At 28.6% G+C, this 21,886-nt stretch overlaps 1 protein-coding gene and 1 non-coding gene across 2 annotated transcripts; one reads left to right on the top strand and one right to left on the bottom strand.

Moving 5' to 3' along the window:
* Positions 1 to 740: 740 nt before the first annotated feature.
* On the bottom strand, positions 741 to 813 carry TRNAV-AAC (transfer RNA valine (anticodon AAC)). The gene has a single exon. It is a non-coding gene; the product is annotated as a tRNA-Val (tRNA).
* Positions 814 to 4,054: 3,241 nt separating this feature from the next.
* On the top strand, positions 4,055 to 10,961 carry Sap-r (prosaposin). The gene is made up of 14 exons (XM_018536798.1): positions 4,055 to 4,205; positions 5,136 to 5,235; positions 5,490 to 5,850; positions 7,021 to 7,323; positions 7,402 to 7,590; positions 7,664 to 7,783; positions 7,873 to 8,139; positions 8,238 to 8,372; positions 8,440 to 8,604; positions 8,684 to 8,903; positions 9,660 to 9,974; positions 10,087 to 10,226; positions 10,299 to 10,523; positions 10,596 to 10,961. The coding sequence occupies exons 1-14, from the start codon at positions 4,166 to 4,168 to the stop codon at positions 10,647 to 10,649; spliced, it is 2,634 nt and encodes an 877-aa protein (XP_018392300.1). The 5' UTR covers positions 4,055 to 4,165; the 3' UTR covers positions 10,650 to 10,961.
* The last annotated feature ends 10,925 nt before the right edge of the window (positions 10,962 to 21,886 follow it).

The raw sequence follows: 21,886 nt of genomic DNA, 5'->3' as shown, positions 1-21,886 counted from the left end.
ATACATATCATCTATATACAATATATATATTTATTTAAAATACATTTCAAAGTATGTTTAAAACGTTTATAAGATTTTTCGAGTGACATTGTATTAAAACTTTCGAGAAAAATATCTTTTATAAAATATTTTATTAGAAAATGTGTATAGCTAATATATTTATATTAGCTATAATATTTCTTGATTAAAATACATAATCTGACTAGAATATAATAAAAATTTTTACTGTCAATTAATCTGGCACTCCAGTATTTTGCGTTATTGGCATGCTGGTTTAAAGACCGTGGTATTAAAATATATAAATAATAAGACATAAGCAATAAACGAATTGCCTAAATACAATTGAAAATTGTCGAAAATTATGTATTTATTAGTTTAACATTTTTGGCTTTGGTGTGTGTGTTCTTTTACTACTAAAATTTGTTTATATATTTTTTCTATATAGTTCTTGTCTATATATAAAAAACATTCTTATATAGTTTAGAGTTAGACTTTAGATTGCCTAGAATATCTCGTTGGTTTTTATTTTTTATCGTTAAATCTGTTATCTTTAAAGATATCATTGTTATTTGCTTTCCGATTCAAAAAATAGCTTCGAATTCTTTAAGTATCTTTGTTATGATATAAAAATAATGCATCTAATAAAAATATTCTTTTCTATATTTTGTAGAAGTTCGCCGCGTAGAACGTAAAAATTAAATTCTTATTTTAGAATGACAAATTTATGAAATAAAAAAAAATGTTTCCGCCCGGGATCGAACCGGGGACCTTCCGCGTGTTAGGCGGATGTGATAACCACTACACCACGGAAACTCCTCGAAGATACAAGCTTATTTTACGTATTTTCGATAATATCTTGAAATTATTTGGAACACTCGTTGCATGTTACGTGCTGTTATCCAATGTTCATTATCGATGAAAAAAAACAAAGATATTACTGCCTTAATATTTACAACGCACTGTATTGCTAAAAATATCCCAATTTGTCCACTACATACCGTACATTGTAGTCATGCACGATTCAAATTATCGACGCTTGTGTTATTTCGTGTTAAAATTTCTATCTATATTAAGTATAATCGCGATGCCTCTTCGGTTCAAATAATTCAACGTACATATAAAGCAACAATAAAATTATACGTATATGGGATCGTAAATGTTGTAAATATAGATAATTTCGCAACAGTAAAAGTCATCTAGAATGAAGGTTTTTATTTCTATATTATGTTCATTCTATATTATCAATTTATCATAACTTCAAACACACAACAAAATAAATATTATTTAAAAAATCTATAAAACAAGTGTAATAATGAACTTTGCGAAATTTTTTTCGAGATCAATTAACAGAAGATGTGCATAAGACGCAATAAAAAATATCGTGTAAACGATCCATCAAGCAATATATATATGTATCTCTCGATTAGTTTATTCCATATCGACTGCTTTGGTTTATCTCCGATTAAATCGATTCGCTCTCTAGGAAAAAATGATCCGTATTGCGATATGTACTTCGTCAGAACATTGTAAGCTAGATTTCGTATGTTTTCGATAGAATCATGAAAAGAGGTGAATCAAAATGAGTTAAAAAGTTCCATCATCGCATAGTTTCACCGTCGATTCCGTCATCGACCGTGTTATAATACTTGCTCCGACTTTCGCGCATAAATATCATTCCATTCTAGATTTCGCAATTGGTAACGCTTATATCTTGGATTTTATTTTTAACGGCAGCAATCATATTTTTTTGTGCGCAGAACGTCACATGGTCTCGAGAATAAGGATCGTTAAGCGAGAAACGATTCAAAGTTCCTAAAACGAAGTTATTAGAATAAGTTAAAATATCAGCCTATAAAAGATGCCGAAATGAACAAATCATCAGTTTTTGTTTACAAAATTTATTAACGCTACATTTCGTAACGAAAATTGCGAAGTTCATTCATTATGCTTTTGTTGTAGCGTTGGGAGTGAACTTATCCTTGAACGAATACATTTAAGTATTTTCAAATTGTACTGTAAAGATTTAATCTCATTTTAAATCCTAGGTGATCTTTATCTCCATGCGCGTATACTTGGCTCGAGACACTACCGTGTCTTTCGATAAAGAATTATAATTCGCAGGTTTTTTTTAGATTTTAGGATAAGATTTTTTTCTCAAACAAGTAAATATGATATTGTAATCGGCCGATGACGGTCAAGCAGGATTTTGGTTGCTAATGTATTGTGTGAATTTTATTTACCACGTATGTAGTCCCCTCAATCGCGTGCCGGAATTTTATCAGATTTACAACGCAAATCTTATCAACTAACGTAGTAATATCACTTATAATTAGATAAATTGCTTGTATCAATTTAAATAATTGTAAGTGATATTACTATCGGTAGTTGATAAGATTTGCGTTGTAAGTCTGAACAAATTTCGGTACGCGATTGAAGGGACTACATACGTGGTAAATAAAATTCACACAATACATTATGCAACCAAAATCCTGCTTGACCGTCATCGGCCGATTACAATACCATATTTATACTTATTTTTCAAATCGACGGTCCAACACAAATTCGTAATTTTATTTGTTATATATTTTATACATGCATTTCTGATTCTGCGAATGTTTTTCGTACAAAATCATAAATTCTATCTTGAATTTTAATATAAATTAGGTATAGATCGCCTAAAGTAGACTTAATAGAAAAAATCCTTACTTGAAATAGGCTTAATTTGAATTCTCTTATAATAATGAAATAACGATAATTTAAAATATTTCATGAAATTTGATAAGATAAAATCTCTATAACTATGAGATAATTAAAGTTCTTATTCCGCTCGGAGGTATCGGTCTAATTTTATTTTAGACATAAGTGTGTCCTGTCAAGGGTACTGATTATACATATAAGTTTCTCTAGGACGGAAATGTGAAAAGTACAAAATTTTTCTATAAACTTTAACGAGAAATTTTTTACTTTTACATTTCCGTTCTAGAGAAAAAGGTATCATAAGGTCTGTTTTCTATAGCTTAACTATATAGCACATATACTATATAGTTTTGAAACTTAAAGAGAAATAAATATAATGTTTAATAATGTTTAATATTTGACGAAAGCGAGAAAGACACAGAATGTTTACTTTTATTAAAATCCTTTTAAAAAAAATCTTTAAGAGAATTCCAGCGCAAATTTCCCTCGAATTTTTCAGATTTTTATTCAAAATTTTAAGTAAAATTGGAAAGAAAAATGTTTAATACAAAATTTTGAAATAAATTTGAACGCAAGCAATTAACACAAATAAACTATATATATTGTAAATATTGAAAATTAATAGAAGACAGGATTTTCAAGAAACTATATTTTACTATTTTCTGTCATTAGAGAATTGCAAAATCTATAGAATAGTATAGAGAAGAGTCATTACAAAATAATGAGCTCTTTTCTGCTGAGTATTGTTTTAAGTAAAAACTCGCAAACACACAATGCACTTGAATGCATGCCGGATGTGCACACAATACTTATTGCTGATTGTTAAAATTGCATTATCAAGCAAATCTTATTAAACAAATATTGTTTTTTTTTCCAAGAGACAGAAATTAAATTTAAAAGTAAAATTCCAAAAATTTCTCTGAGTGCACTGATAACATTTTACAAAAAATTCTTGATTTTCAAGGATAAAGAAGAAATCTTCTTCTGAATATTCCAGGTTTTCCAGATTTTCTAGATAACAAATACACACATTCTGAAAAGGATCCGATATTGTTTAGTACTTTAGTGCAAGGATAAAAAATAGATCTTATGCTTGCTACCTAGAAAATTGAACAAACAACAGCCCTGAGCGATGCACATAGAAAATAAAACGCGTGATTGGTCGCCGTGACGATTCAGTGTGTGCGCACGTGCGCGTACATACACGTTGTTAATGGATTAATGCCGAATATTGCCGAGCATTGCCGAAGCCATAAATTGCGTTTTCCGGGATGGAAGCGGTTCTTGGAGTACAGCTTACAGCGTATTCGTCAGACGTCATTCAGCCGTTGGTGTCGATAGGTGTCGGGAAGTCTATTTGTGATTAATTTGATCGTTGATAATTGAATTTAATCGACAACCCCCAACTGCGTATAATTTCATATTGTGAAATCTTCGGACTGGCGGAGCTACGAAACATCGTGGAAACATGAAGGAGATCCTGATCGCGCTCAGCGCGATTCTAGCTGGTGAGTTTACTTCCCACCTGTATTTTCTATTTCCGTTCTACTTTTTCTCCCTATCTGATGGTTCTCGTAATGGGATGAAAGTGATTTCTGCCTTGCGTTATCTCGGTTTCGTATTACTCTCGCGACAATCCCGCTCTAATGCGCACTTCTGTCTAGAATATTTTTTGTTTGGCAACTCGTGCTTACGCACACATAATCTATAAATGTAAACTCGGCCTCGTATACATTGTGACGTTGCGAATCATTGCGGGTGTACAGTTTTATTACGAGTGACCTTTAGTTTTATTTTTGAACGATGTTTAGCGTCCAGCTCATCGTTCTTGACTTTCATCGGCCTCTTCTTTCATCTCATTCCAACTGTCATCAGTCATGAATCTTCCTCACTCGCAACCTTTTCTTTCACTCTTTTGTTGTTGCGTTCTCTGATCGTCTCTCTCTTTCTCTCTGTCCTTCTCGCGTTGCCGGATAATCACGTTTCCATTACTCATTGCGAAGAAACTCTAGGATGAATAGGATGACTCAGTTGATTTGAGCTTGTAATTTGTTAATTTAGATGGAATGTATTGATGATGGAATTGCCCAATTACATTTTGATAATAACAATGATAATGACTTACAATAATGTTCTTGATAATGCTTATCATCAAATGAGTAATTCTCAAGTGTTTTCTTGGTATTGTTTTAAAATTCTATATTACTGATTGTTGAATTGTTTATTTATTTCCATGATTGTACCAAATATAGCAGACATAGAAACTGTGAATACAAGGCAACGAGTGCTTCCTGCCTTAGGGATTATTTATTGTTTCAAGAAGTTGAGAACTAAGCCAAACATTTTGTTTTTTAATTTTCTCTAGACCTTCTTTATAAGATTTAATTTTTAAGAATGAATCTGAAAATTATATATAAATGCAATTTTCTAATTTTCAGTAACTGCAGCTAGAGTGGTCATAACTGCTGATCCAAAAGATGGTCTTTTAGGTAGAGATGAATGTACATGGGGTCCAAGTTATTGGTGTGAGAACCTAAAGTAGGTTTTAATAATTTTAATTCAATATATATTTTTTCTGCATATTGAAAAAAATAGTAAAATAATGAAATAGTTTTATGAAACATTTAAAATGCATTTATTATATATTTATAATATATAGTATGATTATTAAGTAGACAGTGATGATAATGACGAAACATCGAAATTAACTTTTTATATCTTTTATAATTAATTTTTTTATAATTAATATAATTAATATAACATTGTAATAATGTAGTTACTCCTATTAATAGGACAGCTAAGCAATGTAGCAATGTCAAACATTGTATTCGTCAATATTGGGAACAGATGGAAGTTCCAGAAGATAATGATAGTGTATGTGGAATTTGTAAAGATATGGTAAGACAGGCACGGGATCAGTTAGAAAGTAACCAGACTCAACAAGAACTGAAAGAAGTCTTTGAAGGAAGCTGCAGATTAATTCATATTAATCCAATTGTTGAAGAATGTATTAAAATTGTGGATCAATTTATCCCTGAACTTGTGGAAACATTGGCATCTCAAATGAATCCGTCTGTTGTTTGCTCTGTCGCAGGATTGTGTAATAATGCTCATATAGATAAGTTACTTACAGAGTATCAAACTTCGATAAAGGTAAGGACATTGTCAATTCTATTTTATTATTTCATTATACCTTGTTTTATTATATTGCCTTAAGTTATGTGTGTGGATCAAAACTTTCAAACTTGATTTCATTATAATTTTAATTTTTATACGATGAGATTGTAAACCTCCTCCTTGTCTAACTTCTATTCTAGAAGAAACAATTAAGTTAGATTTTTTTAAACTATTATTATTTAGAATTTCTGTTTTCCAAATTATAACTTTTGTTTATTGTTAATTATGTTGAGATTTGTTTTGCAGAATTTGTTTTTATTAAAATATTTTTACATTTGAAATAATGCATTCTTAATAGTGAATTCGATTGGATGCACTAGTGCGCACTGATGCATATACACTAATTTAATTTAGCTATAAAAATGAAATAAAAATATTTTATATCATATACATATTTTACTTAACAGCATAATAAAATATATTGTGGACAGTTTCTGTATTTATATTAAACATATATTTTTATAGCAATTTGTGTACAACGGCTTTAGAATGTACCAGTGCACACCAAATGCAATTCAATTGAATTTGCTATTATATTATACATAGGGGAAATTGCTCAGACTATTCTGGACTAAGTTATCTAAAATACTATTTTTTGTGCATTATTTAAATTTGCACTTATTATTGAATGATTTATTATTGAATTTATTATTATTATTGAATGATTTATTAATATTTATATGTGTGTAATAAAATATATACATACATACAGAATGTACATGAAATGTCAAAACCTTTCAATACATTTAGGAAAATTAATATTTCTGAAGGAATGTTTACTTTCTGATTTTTTCATATATTTTGTATGTATGAATATATATGAGAATATTAATGAATGCTATTTACAGCAGATTAAGCCCCACTAATCTAATCTAAATTATTCAAACATTTATATATATATATATATATAAAGGTAGATGTATAAAAATAATATTTATTAATATTTTTACATATGTCCATTATCTATATATTCATTATTTTATTTAATTGATTATTGCAATAAAAAAGTTTATAAATGTTATATCGAATTTTATATCTACTTTATATCTATATTTGATAAATAACAGTGAATAAGGAATGTTGATATGTGTCAGTATGATTAGTAAAGTAAAATGACTGTTGATAAAGTGTGTGTTATATTTTTAGAAGGACGAAACAAAATTAGTTGTATTAAAGAATGATGAACTCGAGCCTGACGAGTGCACCAAATGTTATACGATAGCAAAGTATATGGAAAATAAATTGCATCGTACACCGCAGAATACAATGCTTCTACAATTTTTGAATATTTGTGGTCAACTCAGCTCTTACTCGGATTCCTGTTCAGCCATTGTTATGGCTCATTTTGATACCATTTATAACCATCTTCAAGATAATTTTAATGCGGATAACATATGTCATTTATCAGGACAGTGCAGCAGCAAATATCATAAACATGAAAATAGTACAGTAAGTATAACATATATATATATATATTAATAATATCTATTTAGCTCAATTTTGTTTTAATATGTATTGCAATAATAGGTTCCACAAGTAGAGATAACACCATTGTCAAGTGTAGGCATGGTAGAAGTTGGAGATGATCTCCCATGTAAGTTATGTGAGCAACTTGTGGGTCATTTAAAAGATCTTTTAGTTGCAAACACGACGGAGATAGAATTTAAAGAAGTTCTTCTAGGTCTTTGTAAGCAAACTAAATCTTTCGCCGATGAGGTTTGTATTTTAAATAAATAGTTACATATTTTTTTATTTCATATGTATATATAATAATGGCGATCATTTCTAGTGTAAAGCCATAGTTGAGGAGTATTACGCACAAATTTATGAATATCTTACAAAAGGACTGAATAGCAATGTTATCTGTCAAATGTCTGGAATTTGTCCTAGTCCTGATAAAACGGTGCAGGTAAGGATATATTATTGCATTTTATAAGTAATAAAATATGCTTTTGTAGATTAAAAAATCTGATTATATTTTGTTTTATGTTAAAATAGGGACCAATTTGGCCTTTGGTTCCAGTAGAAGTAGCAAATATAGGATTGAAAGTAATGGAAAAGATACAACCTCGAAAAGGAGTGGTTGAAGTTACTATTGGCAAAGAATATCCAAAATCGGAAGCTGAAGAGATGCAACTACCATTTGAAAGATTGATGCCTTTTCCTTTAGTACAATCTGAAAGTGTTAATGGAATGAAAGCATGTGTATTCTGCGAATATTTGTTACATTATATTCAAGAAGCTATTACAAATCCTATAACTGAGGTAACGAGAATATTAAATTTTGTGAAAAAAAAAAATATATTATTATATATATGTAAACATAAAACAAAGTCGTATTTATAAATACATTAAAATTTAAGGAGAAAGTAAAAGAATTTCTTGGAAAAGTATGTACAAAGGTACCTTCTTCCATTAAAGGCGAATGTGAAGAATTTGTAAATACTTATGGGGATGTGATTATAGCCATATTTGCCCAGGAAATGGATCCATCAAAGGTAATGTATTTTTTTGTATTTAAAATATGGAGATCAGTAAAAAATATAACTTATTGTGTTATTTAAGGTTTGTCCCGTGCTACGTATTTGCCCATCAGAAGCATTATCAGACATGTTGAAAAAAGTTCCTAAAGAGTTTACCATTACAACGGAAAAAGATAAGCCTGGTTGTCCATTCTGTATGCTTGCAGTATCGCAAATTTATAATGCTATCAAAGATAATAAAACTGAGGTATTAATCCGTTGTTTGTCGTTGTTTATAATGGTTATATTTGACTATATATTTATTTAATGCAATATTTATATTACAGGCTAGCATTGAAGCTGAATTGGATAAATTATGTAACCATTTGCCATCTCATTTGATCGATCAATGTACAGATTTTGTGAAATCATATAGCAAAGAACTCGTAGAGATGATCCTTGCAGATTTGTCCCCTCAGGAAGTATGCACCTATCTTCATTTATGTGATCCAAACGAAGATCCTAATCCAAAACATAACTATATTACTGAGCAGGATGGAGAAATATGTGAGTCATTTCTTAAAGTGTGTATATAGTATATGTACACACACACGCACGCACGCACGCACGCACGCACACACACACACACACACACACACACACACACACACACACACACACACACACACAGAGGGTGAGACATTTAAAACTGGTTACCTGAATAACTCGCTTGTTTTTAACAATAGAAGGAAAAGTATGAAACAAAAATTGCTTGATTTCGAGGGGCACATAATGTGATGTCAATAATTGTTTTGTAGGTGGAGGCGTAAAGGATAGGCAAAAGTCAATCTGTTTTTTTTTTTAATGGAATAATATGTTTTTTTATTTACATTCTGATAGAGCATTTTGAGACGTGCACTTCGATCGATAGATAAATTCAAACTGATCAGTAAATATGGATAATGCTATGTGCGATTCAATGTTTATTTACAATCTTTTTAAGTATAGGTCACTGTATTCGTTTTAAAATGCTCTATTAGAATTATAAATAAAAAAACATTCCATTTAAAAAAACAGATTTGACCTTTTGCTTATTCTTTCGCGTCTCCACCTACAAAACAATTATTGACATCACCTTATGTGCACTTCAATATTAAGCAACTTTTATTTGATATTTTTCTTTCTATTATTAAAAACAAGCGAGTTATTCAAGAGACCTGTTTTAAATGCCTCAACATATAAATGAGGAATACAAGAATTTGTTAGAATTATTTTTTAATAATAGTATTTGTAAAAAAGAAAACCTATTTTGGAATATTTCAGTAACCAATGAGATACCTGAATATCCATTACATGTAGTTCAACCTAAGAATATTTTCGATTCTACTGAGTGTGTAATTTGTGAATTTATAATGAACTGTATCGATGAAGACTTTAAGAACAATAAGACGCGAGATGAAGTAGAAAAATTGGTACATAGTGTGTGCAATCATTTACCAAAAACAGCTAACAAGAAATGCAATGATTTTGTGGATGAATATGGTAACCTCATAATAAGTATTCTTTCGGAAGATATCAGTCCTAAAGAGGCCTGTCGTATGATGCGTCTTTGCGCTGGAAACATGGTACAAATTCGAGGTACAGAAATAATAATTATATATTATAAATTTTACTAATATTATATGCAAATGTAATTTAATTGTGTAATTTTTATGTACATATATATGTATATAATTATTAATTATTATAGAATCTGTATCTGAATGTGCCTTATGTCGGACAATTATATCGCAAATTGATAAGCTGTTAGGTGATTCAAAGGTAGACAATGAAATTGAAGAAACTGTTAAGAAGGTGTGCAAATATCTACCAGAAGATAAGCAAAATATGGTAATATCTTATTTTTTTATGATTTTTTTTTACGAAAAACATAACTTGAAAATAAAATTTAAATTTGTACAGTGCAAGATGATGATAGACATTTACGGACCTAGTATAATAAATATGGAGAAAAGTCATACTGATAGCGAAAAAATGTGCAACAAAATGGCTTTATGCTCTCCCAATGACTATTTTGCGTTATCACTTATAAATCCACATGTATCACGATCGATAAACGAACTTAAAAAGTGTACATGGGGCATACATTTTATATGCCAAGACGAGGAGGTAGCGAGACTTTGCAATGTAAGTACATAAAAACTGATACTGAGAGTTAATGGATGAACGATAGTTTTCAAGTTATTGATTTTGAATTAGGTTACGAAGCAATGTGAAGAGGCAGGCATTGGTGAATTTGGTAAACTTTCATAATTTTTTCAATTGCGAGTGATTGCACAAGCTGCAAATTGGAAGCAAACGTAAGAAGTGAACACAAAGTGTGATGCTCCTCAATTGGAAGTGTTAGACTTCTGGAGATATTAGCTATAGTCTATTTCATCTTATGATATTATATATCAATAATCTTTATTAAATCTCTCTAACTATATTCGGATACTCTCTCGGATAATATTGATCTGTGTAGACATGACGGATACCATTCGATTTTCGTATTTGAACCAAATAATACACGTAGTTTGCCGTACTTAAGTTACGTTTTGACGAAATTTTTAATAATGTCGCAAGAATCTATTTTCTTTCTGATTAAAATAAAATGCTGTTTTATACAATCGAAATAATATATTAAAAAATATGAATATCGTCTTTACGTGTATTTTTTTTTAGAGTAATAATTGACCTATATACCAATGATCTGTTATTTTTACTGTGATAATGGTAAAATAAAAACAATTTAATTCTGTATATGAATTGTATTCTTAAAATTGTATGACTATTATATATATTTTTTAAATAAACATATTTTCTTTTTTTGCATGTAGGATATATTACCTGGAAAATTTCCATTTCTCCATATTGCGATAATCTAAAATGTAATTCTTGAAAAAATTAAATTTTTAATTACACTTGACACAAACATTTTTATTTCATCGAGACAAATACTATTCTGATACTGCTTAATTCAAACGGAATTTATTTTTTCTCGGAATAATGTGAGCTTACGAAACGCATACATAAGAAATGAAATGTAGCCATCGCGATGATTGGGTAACAGGGGGGAGGGGAGAGGGGCGCACGATTGAGCGTGCACGTTGTCGATGGATTTATTAGATTATGTATAAGTTACACTAAATGACGAATATTACCAACTATCGTTGAAGACATATAAATTGTTTTTCGAAACGAAAAACGATTTTTGAAGTTACAATAATGATCTAGCTGGTGAGTTGATATTCCGCTACGCTTTTTCTATCCACTTTTTTCCCAATAATTTCCCAATAATTATTGGATTTAAAAAGAAATGAATATTATATATATAAACAGAAGAAGGAAAGTTTTAGTACTATTTAGAGTAAACATTTAGGCTGCGATCATATACATACAGGGTGACCAATGGGATTATGAAGTAAAATTAAATGATTACTTAATCCTTTACAATAAGTCCTGCGATTCCATTCCGAAGTGTGTTTCGTGTTCAAGCGGCGCGGGCGTTTGGTTAGCATTGTGTCTTGATCTTCATTTCCGCAAACGGAAGTAAATCTCTTCCGTATAAAAAATTTAAAATTACAGTGAAATATTCGAAAAGTGTTTTCAAAGAATTTATTTTTAATTACAGCTGACTTTGTGTAACCTTGAATCAGTTTCAATTATAGATCACCGTATTCATCTTAAAACACTTTATCAGAATGTAAATAAAAAACTATACCAATTTTAAAAAAACACCAAAAACAGGATTGATATTTTTTTGCTAATACTTGCGTTTCCAAGTACAAAGAAATTATTGATGTTACATTTTATGTTCCTGGAAACCAAGCAACTTTTGTTTGGCACTTTTCCTTCTATTGTTAAAATCAAGCGCGTTGTTCAGGTAACTTAGCTATAGATATCTTATCATATGTATTACCGAAAACAATCATATCATAAAAATGATCTTAATAAACTATATATAATAATATGCTACTTATGGATCTCGTTTTGTTGAAGACCGAAATATCATAACTGAGATACTTGCAAAGTGAGCATAATATAGATTCAAGGATTCAATAGAAATAATTATATATATTTTAATTTTGCTAATGTTATATGAAAATGTATATTGTATAATATTATATATGATTTAATTATTATACACAGAAATTCCGTATCTGAATGTATCTTATTACCTAATGACTAATTATATCGTAAATTTTAACAAGTTATAATGTATTGTATTTTTTTTAAATAAAGATATTCTCTCTTTTGCATGTAGGATAGTATATACAGTGGTGCCCTATTTGAAATTTCGGACGCGATTATTTCTCTTCTAAACTATTCGTTATTTTAGAAAATGTTTCAAATAAAACTTACTTCTTTTTTTAGGAGGATACTTCTTGATGATTTTATATCTTCTCTAGGTGAAAGTACCTTCAAAATTTTAAGATAATCTTTATTTTTCTTTAATGAAATTATATAGTTTTTTACAAAATATATTTATATGATTTCTCTAATTATTTTGCATAAAAAGTATTAAGAGATACCTAAAAATCAATAGTTTACAAGATATTTTATATATTTTATTTTTATGAATTAAAAATGACTTTCTATAAGAAGATAAAAAACGTACAACAATGCGAAACAAGAATGCGTTTTCACAAGAAAATTAACGCTTACTTTCTCTCATCATTTTTTATCCCTTATTGTATGATCATTGGTATATTTTACGCTTCTATATTAAAAGGTTTACACCGTAAAAGATAATTTTTCATCGCAATTTTACTTTCAATCTTCTAGTACACGATTAGGTAAACAGCGAAATGGTAATAACAATCGGTGAGAATACATAAGTTTGGAACATACTTTATCGGCGTACGCGACGTATGAAATTTTGCTCGGACAAAAGTAATTGTATATAAGGGAGAGTAAAGATTAAAGTAAAATCATGTAACGATCAAATCGTTTTAAATAAGAATCAGTAATCAATATAATATCAATTATATATGTTAGTCGTTATAAAACGAGACAGTCATTGATTCGAAAAATTATATGTCAGAGACAAATAAATAAGTCATATATGTACCAAAATATTTGAAAGATGAAAGTCATATGTTAAAATAAATTTTAAAATGAGATGTAACAATTCATATTTGTAAACTATTCAAAACTGAAAAATGAGAATAATGCAAATATATTTGCAGTATTGTTTTATTCATGGAGATATTTGTCCTCTGTTGGAATCATGCAGAAAATTGGATAGTTTGCGTGATACGCACGGAGAAATAAACATGTGGTTGCCATTATAGCAATATGTATGCGCACGCTTGATGTGCATGTTATTGTCGATGAATTTATGTTAGATTACGTATGAATTACGTGAAATAGCGAATATTACCGACTATTGTCGAAGCCATAAATTGTTTTTCGAAACGAAAAACAATTTTTGAAGTTATAACAATTCGTTATCCAGCATGTCAATGTCATTTAATCTGGAAGTACCATACGACTTATGTCTTGATCATCGTACGCTCAACCACTCAATAAATTCTACTACACACAATTTGTATTTAAAATATTGTACCTCAACTACGTTATCTTTGAAATGATGAGACAAAGCACGAAGGAAGTTTTGATCATACTCGGAACGATTTTAACTGGTGAGTTGACATCTTTTGTCGCCCTTTTTATATCCGCTTTTTCTCTTTAACACAATATTCACATATCTTTGAGTTCTTTGTACTCAAATAAAATATAATAGTTAGTAAATTTAAAAGTTACTCACAATTAAAATTAAATGTCACTCGTAGATAAAACTAATTATTTATAAAGTTTTAAATACCGGAATATTCATTGCAAAATTGAAGTACAAATATTACCTATATGCATTTAACTGTCAAATAAAAAAATGTTCTCTAGAAAGAAGTTTATATCAAAACAAGATTATTGTTATGTGATAAAAGAAAATATAAATTATAATATAAAAATAACTTATTTCCAACAAACACCAAGTTACAAATAACGTATACCAGCTGTTAGTTGTATTACAATTATATTACACACACACACACACAATTGTATTACTCAATAGGAAATTACAACTAATAAATACGTTATATTGCGAGTAACTTGATGTTTTTTGGATTTAGAATATATATATATATATATATACCTAATAGCTATTATATATTTAATCTAATTAATATGTATCAAAAATATCCTTTATACAATATCAATTTATTTAAAAATTTATTTTTTATTATTGCACTGGATGCATTTAAATTTCTTTCTTCGGTAAGACCTACACATATAGACGCACGATTGGTACGCACTATTTGGTTTTTACTTTTTACTTTTTATTACAACACTTACTTAAATGCTTGAATACTTAAAAAAGTTTAAAATAATTTTTCTTAATTATTTCAGTAATCAGTGAAATACCTGGATTACCATTACAACCTGCTGATATTTCAGATAATGGATGTACAATTTGTAAAATTGTATTGCAAAGTATGGATAAAACTATTAGTATAAATGACGATACACGGAAAGAAATTGCAAAGGTAGTACATAGTGCATGTAATTATTTGCCTGCACAAATAATTGCCACGGAATGCAATTACTTTGTGAATAAGTATGGTGACGCTATAATAGATGTCCTCTCAGAAGGTATTAATCCTAAAGAGACATGTACTCGGCTAGGTCTTTGCAAAGAAAGCATATTATAGATTCAAAGTATAGATATAATATTAGAATTTTTGCTAATGTTATATGGAAATGTGTATTTAATTATTTAATTCGACTTTTCGATATAGAATTCGTAACTAAATATGTTGAGCAATTATATCGACATTGATAAGTTATATACTTATAGTATTAAATTAGATTACAATTTAATTCATGTTATAATATATTATATTTAATATTTATATTATACACATATATATATATAAAATTGTGTTTTTTTATTAAATCTCTCTATGTTCGAATACTCGAATAATATTGATCTATGTAGAGACGATAATTGATATGCGATTCTCGAATATTTGAATTAAGTAATACGCATTTGCTATACTTATATTACGTTGATACACATACATTACAGAATTTTTAAAAGCACCATAAGAACTCATTTTCTTCAATTAAAACAAAATAAGTTGCTATCTCAAGTACATAATTTCTGTTTAAAAAACGTTGGTTAAAATGTTTCTTATGCTGTAAAAAAACGTGAAATAGACGTTGATATAAAATAGAAAATATATATTTAGAAAACAGTCAAAATATTTTATGAAAAGGTTTATTTTAAACTAGCTTTTAAAAAACGTTTAACATACGCTATATGTTACGTCTTATGAATATTTTTATATAACGTTTATTATGTAATTTTAAAAGCATATTAAATTTTTATCGTTTATTTTTTATTATACGGTATTTTTAACATTTATTAAACATAATATTGATCGAATTTTTATATAACCTAACTTTATATAATCTAAACAATTTAAGAATCTGAATTCTGTCTCTTTTATTGTATTTATTTTATATATATATTTAATTTGTAATAATAATTTGTCATTTTTAAATATGATAATAATAAAATAAAAAATATTTGATTTCGCGAATATATGAGTTGTATTTCTAAAAATGTATGATTTATAGCAAAAATTTTACTCTCTTTTTCTCTCTTTTTCTCTCTCCCGCTTCCCTCTCTCTCTGTCTCTCTCTGCGTACAGAATATTTTGTCTAGAATTTTCTCCTTCTTTATTTATAATAACGATAATCTAGAAAGTTATATATACTATATATTTTTTTTTCTTGGAAAACTGAAGTCAATAATTGAATAATAGATAGCATGAAAATTCTTAATTTATTCGGACAGATACAATTCTCTATCAGTACTGTTATTATATTATATAAAAGTAAAACGTTTGAAAACACTTCCTTCATTTAGAAAATTAACAAAGTAGCCTTGCGTGATGCACATGGGGAACGGAACACGTGATTTTGCTGCAATGGTTCACAATAATATCTGCGCACACTTGAGCGTACACGTCGATGGATTTATTGTCGGACTACATATGAGTTGCGTGAAAGAACGAATACTACCGATTATTGCCGAAGTCTTGAATTGTTTTCCGAAACAGTTTTTGAAGTTGCAACGATTCGTGGTCCAACAGTCGATTAGTCTGGAAGTGTCACGACTTTACGCCATTTGATCATTACGCACTCAATTACGTCGTACTCAACTGTGCACAATTTGTATCGTAAAATACAAATTGTTTTCGCTACATCGATATTGAAATAATGTGGAAAAGCATGAAGAAAATTTTAATTGTGCTCAGTATAATTTTAGCTGGTGAGTTGATATTTTGCCACGCTTTTTCTATCTCCGTCTAACAATTTTTTCATATATTCTTTGTACTTGAAATGAAATATAGTTTAAATTTGCCGAACAACAAATAAAAAATATACTTATAAGATAGATTATGTATATTAAGGATACTTCTGCTACATCTTAATTAAATTATCTATAATCTTTTTGAGTATATATTTTAAGTTGTCTTAATTTTGTTTGTTTTTGGCTGCGTTTCGGGAGCGCGTTTTCAGTACTATCAGTGCATTCTATCCTTGTTTTAATCGTTTTATTTTTACGTCTAATGGATGATAGAATGATGCATTAACGTTGAAAGCATACTTCCAAAACAGAAGTCACATCGTGATAATCTCGCTGTGATGCGCACTTCTTCCTGAAGTACTGTTTTTTTAGTTTGGCGGTTACGCACATGTATAAAATATTTATATTTTCACCTTATAAATATTACGATATTTAAAATTTTATTTGCAAGTAATGTTTAATTTTATATGCGAGCTGCACTTAAGCCGATATTTATAGTCGATTCTTATATTTAAAATTATCTTAAATATAATCTTAAGATATTATAACTCAATTATAGAGTTGCATACAATGTGTGTATTAGCATTTGAAAATATTATTTAAGACGATCTTGAAATAAGAATTGTGTATGTTTACTGACCTTAGTTCTTATTTGTGACCGAAGTTTAATTTTGCCTGCAAACTTTTTTAATTTTACTTGGAGATATGCAATGTTTAAATTTCCACTATGCGTAATAGCTTTAGATTTTATCAGTTTTCTTTCACTTTTCTATTACGAAATTCTTTCAGTCTTTCTCTCTCGCAGGCTTTTCTTCCTTTTTTTGTTAGTTGTCTTTCTGTTTCGCTCTCTGTGTTTGTATCGCGAGATTTGTTTTTATTCTCACATAGTTCTTATTCAAAAGTACTGTATATGCTAAAAATACTGTATAAATAAAATAAATCTCTCTCTCTGTCGATTTAAACTTTTATTATTTATTTAGATAGAATTTATGACAGTCATTGACAGAATCTTGTACTGTTATAATAACGGTGGTAATAGCTTACAATATACTAATGCCGATAATACTTATTATCGGCATTAGTATATCGAATGATAATAGGAGTAAGATATTTCCTTACAAAATGTTTCAAAATTCTATATTATTGAGTCACTGATATATTTCTATGAATACACTAATTGTAACGGAAATAAGAAATTATAAATGAGGTATTTAAAGTTTCCTGGATTCAATATATTAGGCCGCGGATTTTCCATCCATATACGACAAAGTACATAAAGAATAAAAAAAACGATATACGTGTTAATACGAAAACCTTGACGAGATTAAACGAAGACAGGACAACATTGTCCGAATCAAGGACTATTTGCGTTCAGCACATAAAGTTATCGATAATAAACGCTCAGTGATACTTTATCCTAATTGGTTTCTACGCTTAAATCTAACAAAAAAGGCCCTAATTATATTAAAGAATCATTGAACGTTCTGAAGAAGTATTAACTGATTTATTTTATCTGCTGCGAACGTGCTCACTATTAACGTTAGGAAGAGCTTAAGTTACTATATTTTTAGAATAATGACGAGTTTTTAACTCTAAATTTTTATAATGTTCAACTTATAAAATTAGGGCTGAAAATTACATGAATGTAATTCTTTAATTTTCAGTAGTCACAGCTGAAATAGCCACAAGTAATCCCAAAGTAAGTAGGATGGAGGAAGAACTTCGAAAAGGGGTTTCTCTCAAAAACCATTCACCATCAGAAATTAAAGTGATGCATTTACCACTTGAATTAATACCTTATTCTTTGCAATTCGAAAATACTAATAAAACACAAGCGTGTACGTTGTGCGAATATTTGTTGCTAGTATTTGTTTATCTTGGAGACATTACAAATGTGAATGAGGTAACAATAAGTATCAAATTTTATGGCTCTACGTATATAATATTATATAGGATTTATAAATATATTAAAATTTAAGGAAAAAGTGAAAGAATTTTTTGGAAAAGTTTGTATGAAGATACCTATTTCCGTTAGAAGTGATTGTCAAGATGTTGTAAATACTTATGGAGGTGCAATTGTGACCACACTTGCTATGGAAATTGATCCATCTATGGTAATATATTTTTGTATTTAAAACTATGAATCAGTAAAGTATAATATTTGTTGTGCAATTTAAGGTTTGTTCTATGATACGTATTTGCTCATCGGATACATTAGTAGACTTATGGGAAGACATTCCTAAGAATTTCATCAGTATAAAAAATAAGCCAAATTGTCCATTTTGTTTGCTTGCAGTATCGCAGATTTATAATGTTATCAAAAACAATAAAACTGAGGTATTAGTCTATTGTTTATTATATTAACAATATTTATTAGAAATATTTGTATTATTTAACAATATTTATGTTAAATTTGATTATTTAATCTATTTGATATAATGATATTGATGTTACAGGTTAGCATTGAAGCTGAATTGAATAAATTATGTAATCGTTTGCCACGTACTTTGAACAATGTATGTACAAATTTTGTGCAGTCTTATGGCATAGAACTCATAGGATTACTACTTGTAGACTCGTCTACTGAAGAAGTATGCAACTATCTTCGTTTGTGTATTCCAACTGATGAAATGTAACAATTGTTGAAAAAGGTAGAGATATGTGAAGTATTTTTTACAAAAAAGGATCCAACTGATTCTCTCTGATTTTAATGAGCTTTTAATATGTTGTTCTCCAGCTAAAATAAGAAATGTGTATTTTTGTATAGATGCCTAATCGCACTTTTAAGGTGAAGCACCTCTTGGAAAAAATAGATTTTTTCTATCAGTTATATTAAGTTTTGGCTGTATTCACGTCGAAAAAGAAAAATCACCTATATAAAAAAAATACGTAATTTTTATCTTGAGACATACTAAAAAGCTTATTAAAATCAGAGGAGGACAGTTGGGTGGAACTCTTTTTTTTTTGTTAGAGTATACACGCAGGATGATCATTTTCCAATTTTTAAATATTGCATTAAATGTGAAAAAATATTTTAAACAAAAGTTTTGGCTTGACAAAACTTGGGCGCAAATAATGTTAAAATTATTTTTCGAAAATCAATTTTTTGATGTATAAAACTTATCGCTATTTTTTATGGCACTATGTAATTTCTTTACGTAATATAAGTCCTCAAGTTATTCTGCATATAAAAATATACATTAAGTGTTACTTTTTTATTATTAGTGAAATAGTTACGTATTTTGTAAACACGTAACTGCATATTCCTTTAAAGCAACTTGTACTTTCTTTATATCAATTAATTCGTCTCATTGTATTCTGTGCATAAAAGTATTAAGGTATACGGTTATAAAAGAATTAATAAGATATTTAATATTCTATGTTAATATACGTATATTAAAAATGAAGTATAAAATAATTCAAAAATTACTAACTGAAGACTATGTTCCCTATCAACCTTAATACTTTTATAATTAAATAATTAAAGGCATCATATTATGTAAAAAATTATGTAACTCCATTTTAAAAAATGGCAATAATTTTCATACGATCTTGAAAATTGACTTTTTCAAAAATTAATTTTACCATTATTTACGTCTCATCTTAAGCCATACAACTTTTGTCTAAAATATTTTTCCATATCTTCTATATTTTTTGAAGATATTCGTTCCATTACGTTTGCAAATTTTCACCCCGTTTACTATAAATAAAAAAGAGAGATAAATTCATTACAATTATTTTACAATAAAAATACAAGTAATTTCTTTTTCAGTACTTAATCAATGAAACACATTTCAGTATAATCGCAAAGAAATACCAATAAGTATTCATTACGTATAAATCAATGAACGATTTGCATAAGTTTCGTGTAATACAAATTGCAAATCAAAAATAAATCTAATTAAGAAAGGAGAATAAAGGGAATGACGCGCTATGTTTTTCAATTGAAAATATCAAATCTGTGGAGATATTAGCCATAGCGAATAGCCTGTTCTATATTGTAGTATCCCTAACGAAAAAATGTTTTACGAAAAAAGTAGATACATTAGTGTAAACGACATAGATTGAAACAATCCAAATAGTAACGTATATATTATACTGCTGGCATATTGCCAGGGAATGGGAACTTTTTAAAAGTAACAAGTTACTTATTACTGGCGAGTAAAAAAGTAACGATCGAGAGTTATCATTTTACTAGTTATCACTTTTTTAAATGAAACTTGTTACAGTTATCGTTATTCGAACAAATTCATTACTTTTCCGTTACTTTTTTAAAATCAATCTAAAGATATATTTTTGCAGTATTTTTTATTTAAATTTTTGTTAATAAAAGTAATTATATGTAACACTGACACTATATATAGTTTTATTTTTTAGTTCTTTTTAAACACAATTTTGTAATTTTAAAACTTGTAAAATATGCAGCAAACTGAGATATATGTTCGATGCATGAAGGAAGATATAATAAGGAGACTCCACTCAGTCTCGCCAGTCTACAAAACATGGACCCATTTTAGGTTTCGAGTACAGTTTCCGATTCTCAACACTCGCAGCGCTCGTGAATTTAGTAGTGCTGTGCATAATAAGTGCAAGTAAGAGAAATGATCATTTCTCTTACTCGCACTCATCAGAATTGGAAACTGAACTCGAAACCTAAAATGGGTCCACTTTTATTTTACGGAGTGGAGTCTCCTTATATCTTACTTCCTGGTTCGATGTATCACATAGAAAATAGAAGTGCAAAATAATTCCTGAAATAGTGGTAATGTATATATTTCTCAGCTGTCAAAGATCACTTCAGAATTGCTACAGCAATTGACACAGCTAAATATTTTAGGAATTATTTTATACTATAGGAAACTAGAAGATTATATAGGATTGTATAGAATTATCCGAATCACAATATAAGTTATAGAGATTAAAAGAAAAATAAAGAAATTCGACGATTCTCAGATTTGCTTTTACTTTATTGTCATTATTGTTTTGACATCGAGAACTTTGTGTTTATTATTATTTATTAAAATAAAGAAATACACATAATCTCTTTATTATAATACTTTTAGTTGTAAATTGAATATTTTGATAGAAAGAGAGAGAGAGAAAATTATAACGTTATAATTAAAACATA

The sequence above is a fragment of the Cyphomyrmex costatus genome, unplaced genomic scaffold (genome assembly GCF_001594065.2).
Source record: "Cyphomyrmex costatus isolate MS0001 unplaced genomic scaffold, Ccosl1.0 scaffold159, whole genome shotgun sequence".
In the NCBI taxonomy this organism is placed as follows: Eukaryota; Metazoa; Arthropoda; class Insecta; order Hymenoptera; family Formicidae; genus Cyphomyrmex; species Cyphomyrmex costatus.
Note: the sequence above shows the minus strand (reverse complement) of the source record. Positions and strands in the feature narration are given on the sequence as shown.

Excerpts from the sequence above, each read along its gene's own strand:
- Sap-r (XM_018536798.1), top strand. The coding sequence starts at position 4,166 with ATGAAGGAGATCCTGATCGCGCTCAGCGCGATTCTAGCTG. Across the intron at positions 5,236-5,489 it reads TATTGGTGTGAGAACCTAAA|GACAGCTAAGCAATGTAGCA; the intron begins GTAGGTTTTAAT and ends TCCTATTAATAG. Across the intron at positions 8,605-8,683 it reads TCAAAGATAATAAAACTGAG|GCTAGCATTGAAGCTGAATT; the intron begins GTATTAATCCGT and ends TTTATATTACAG.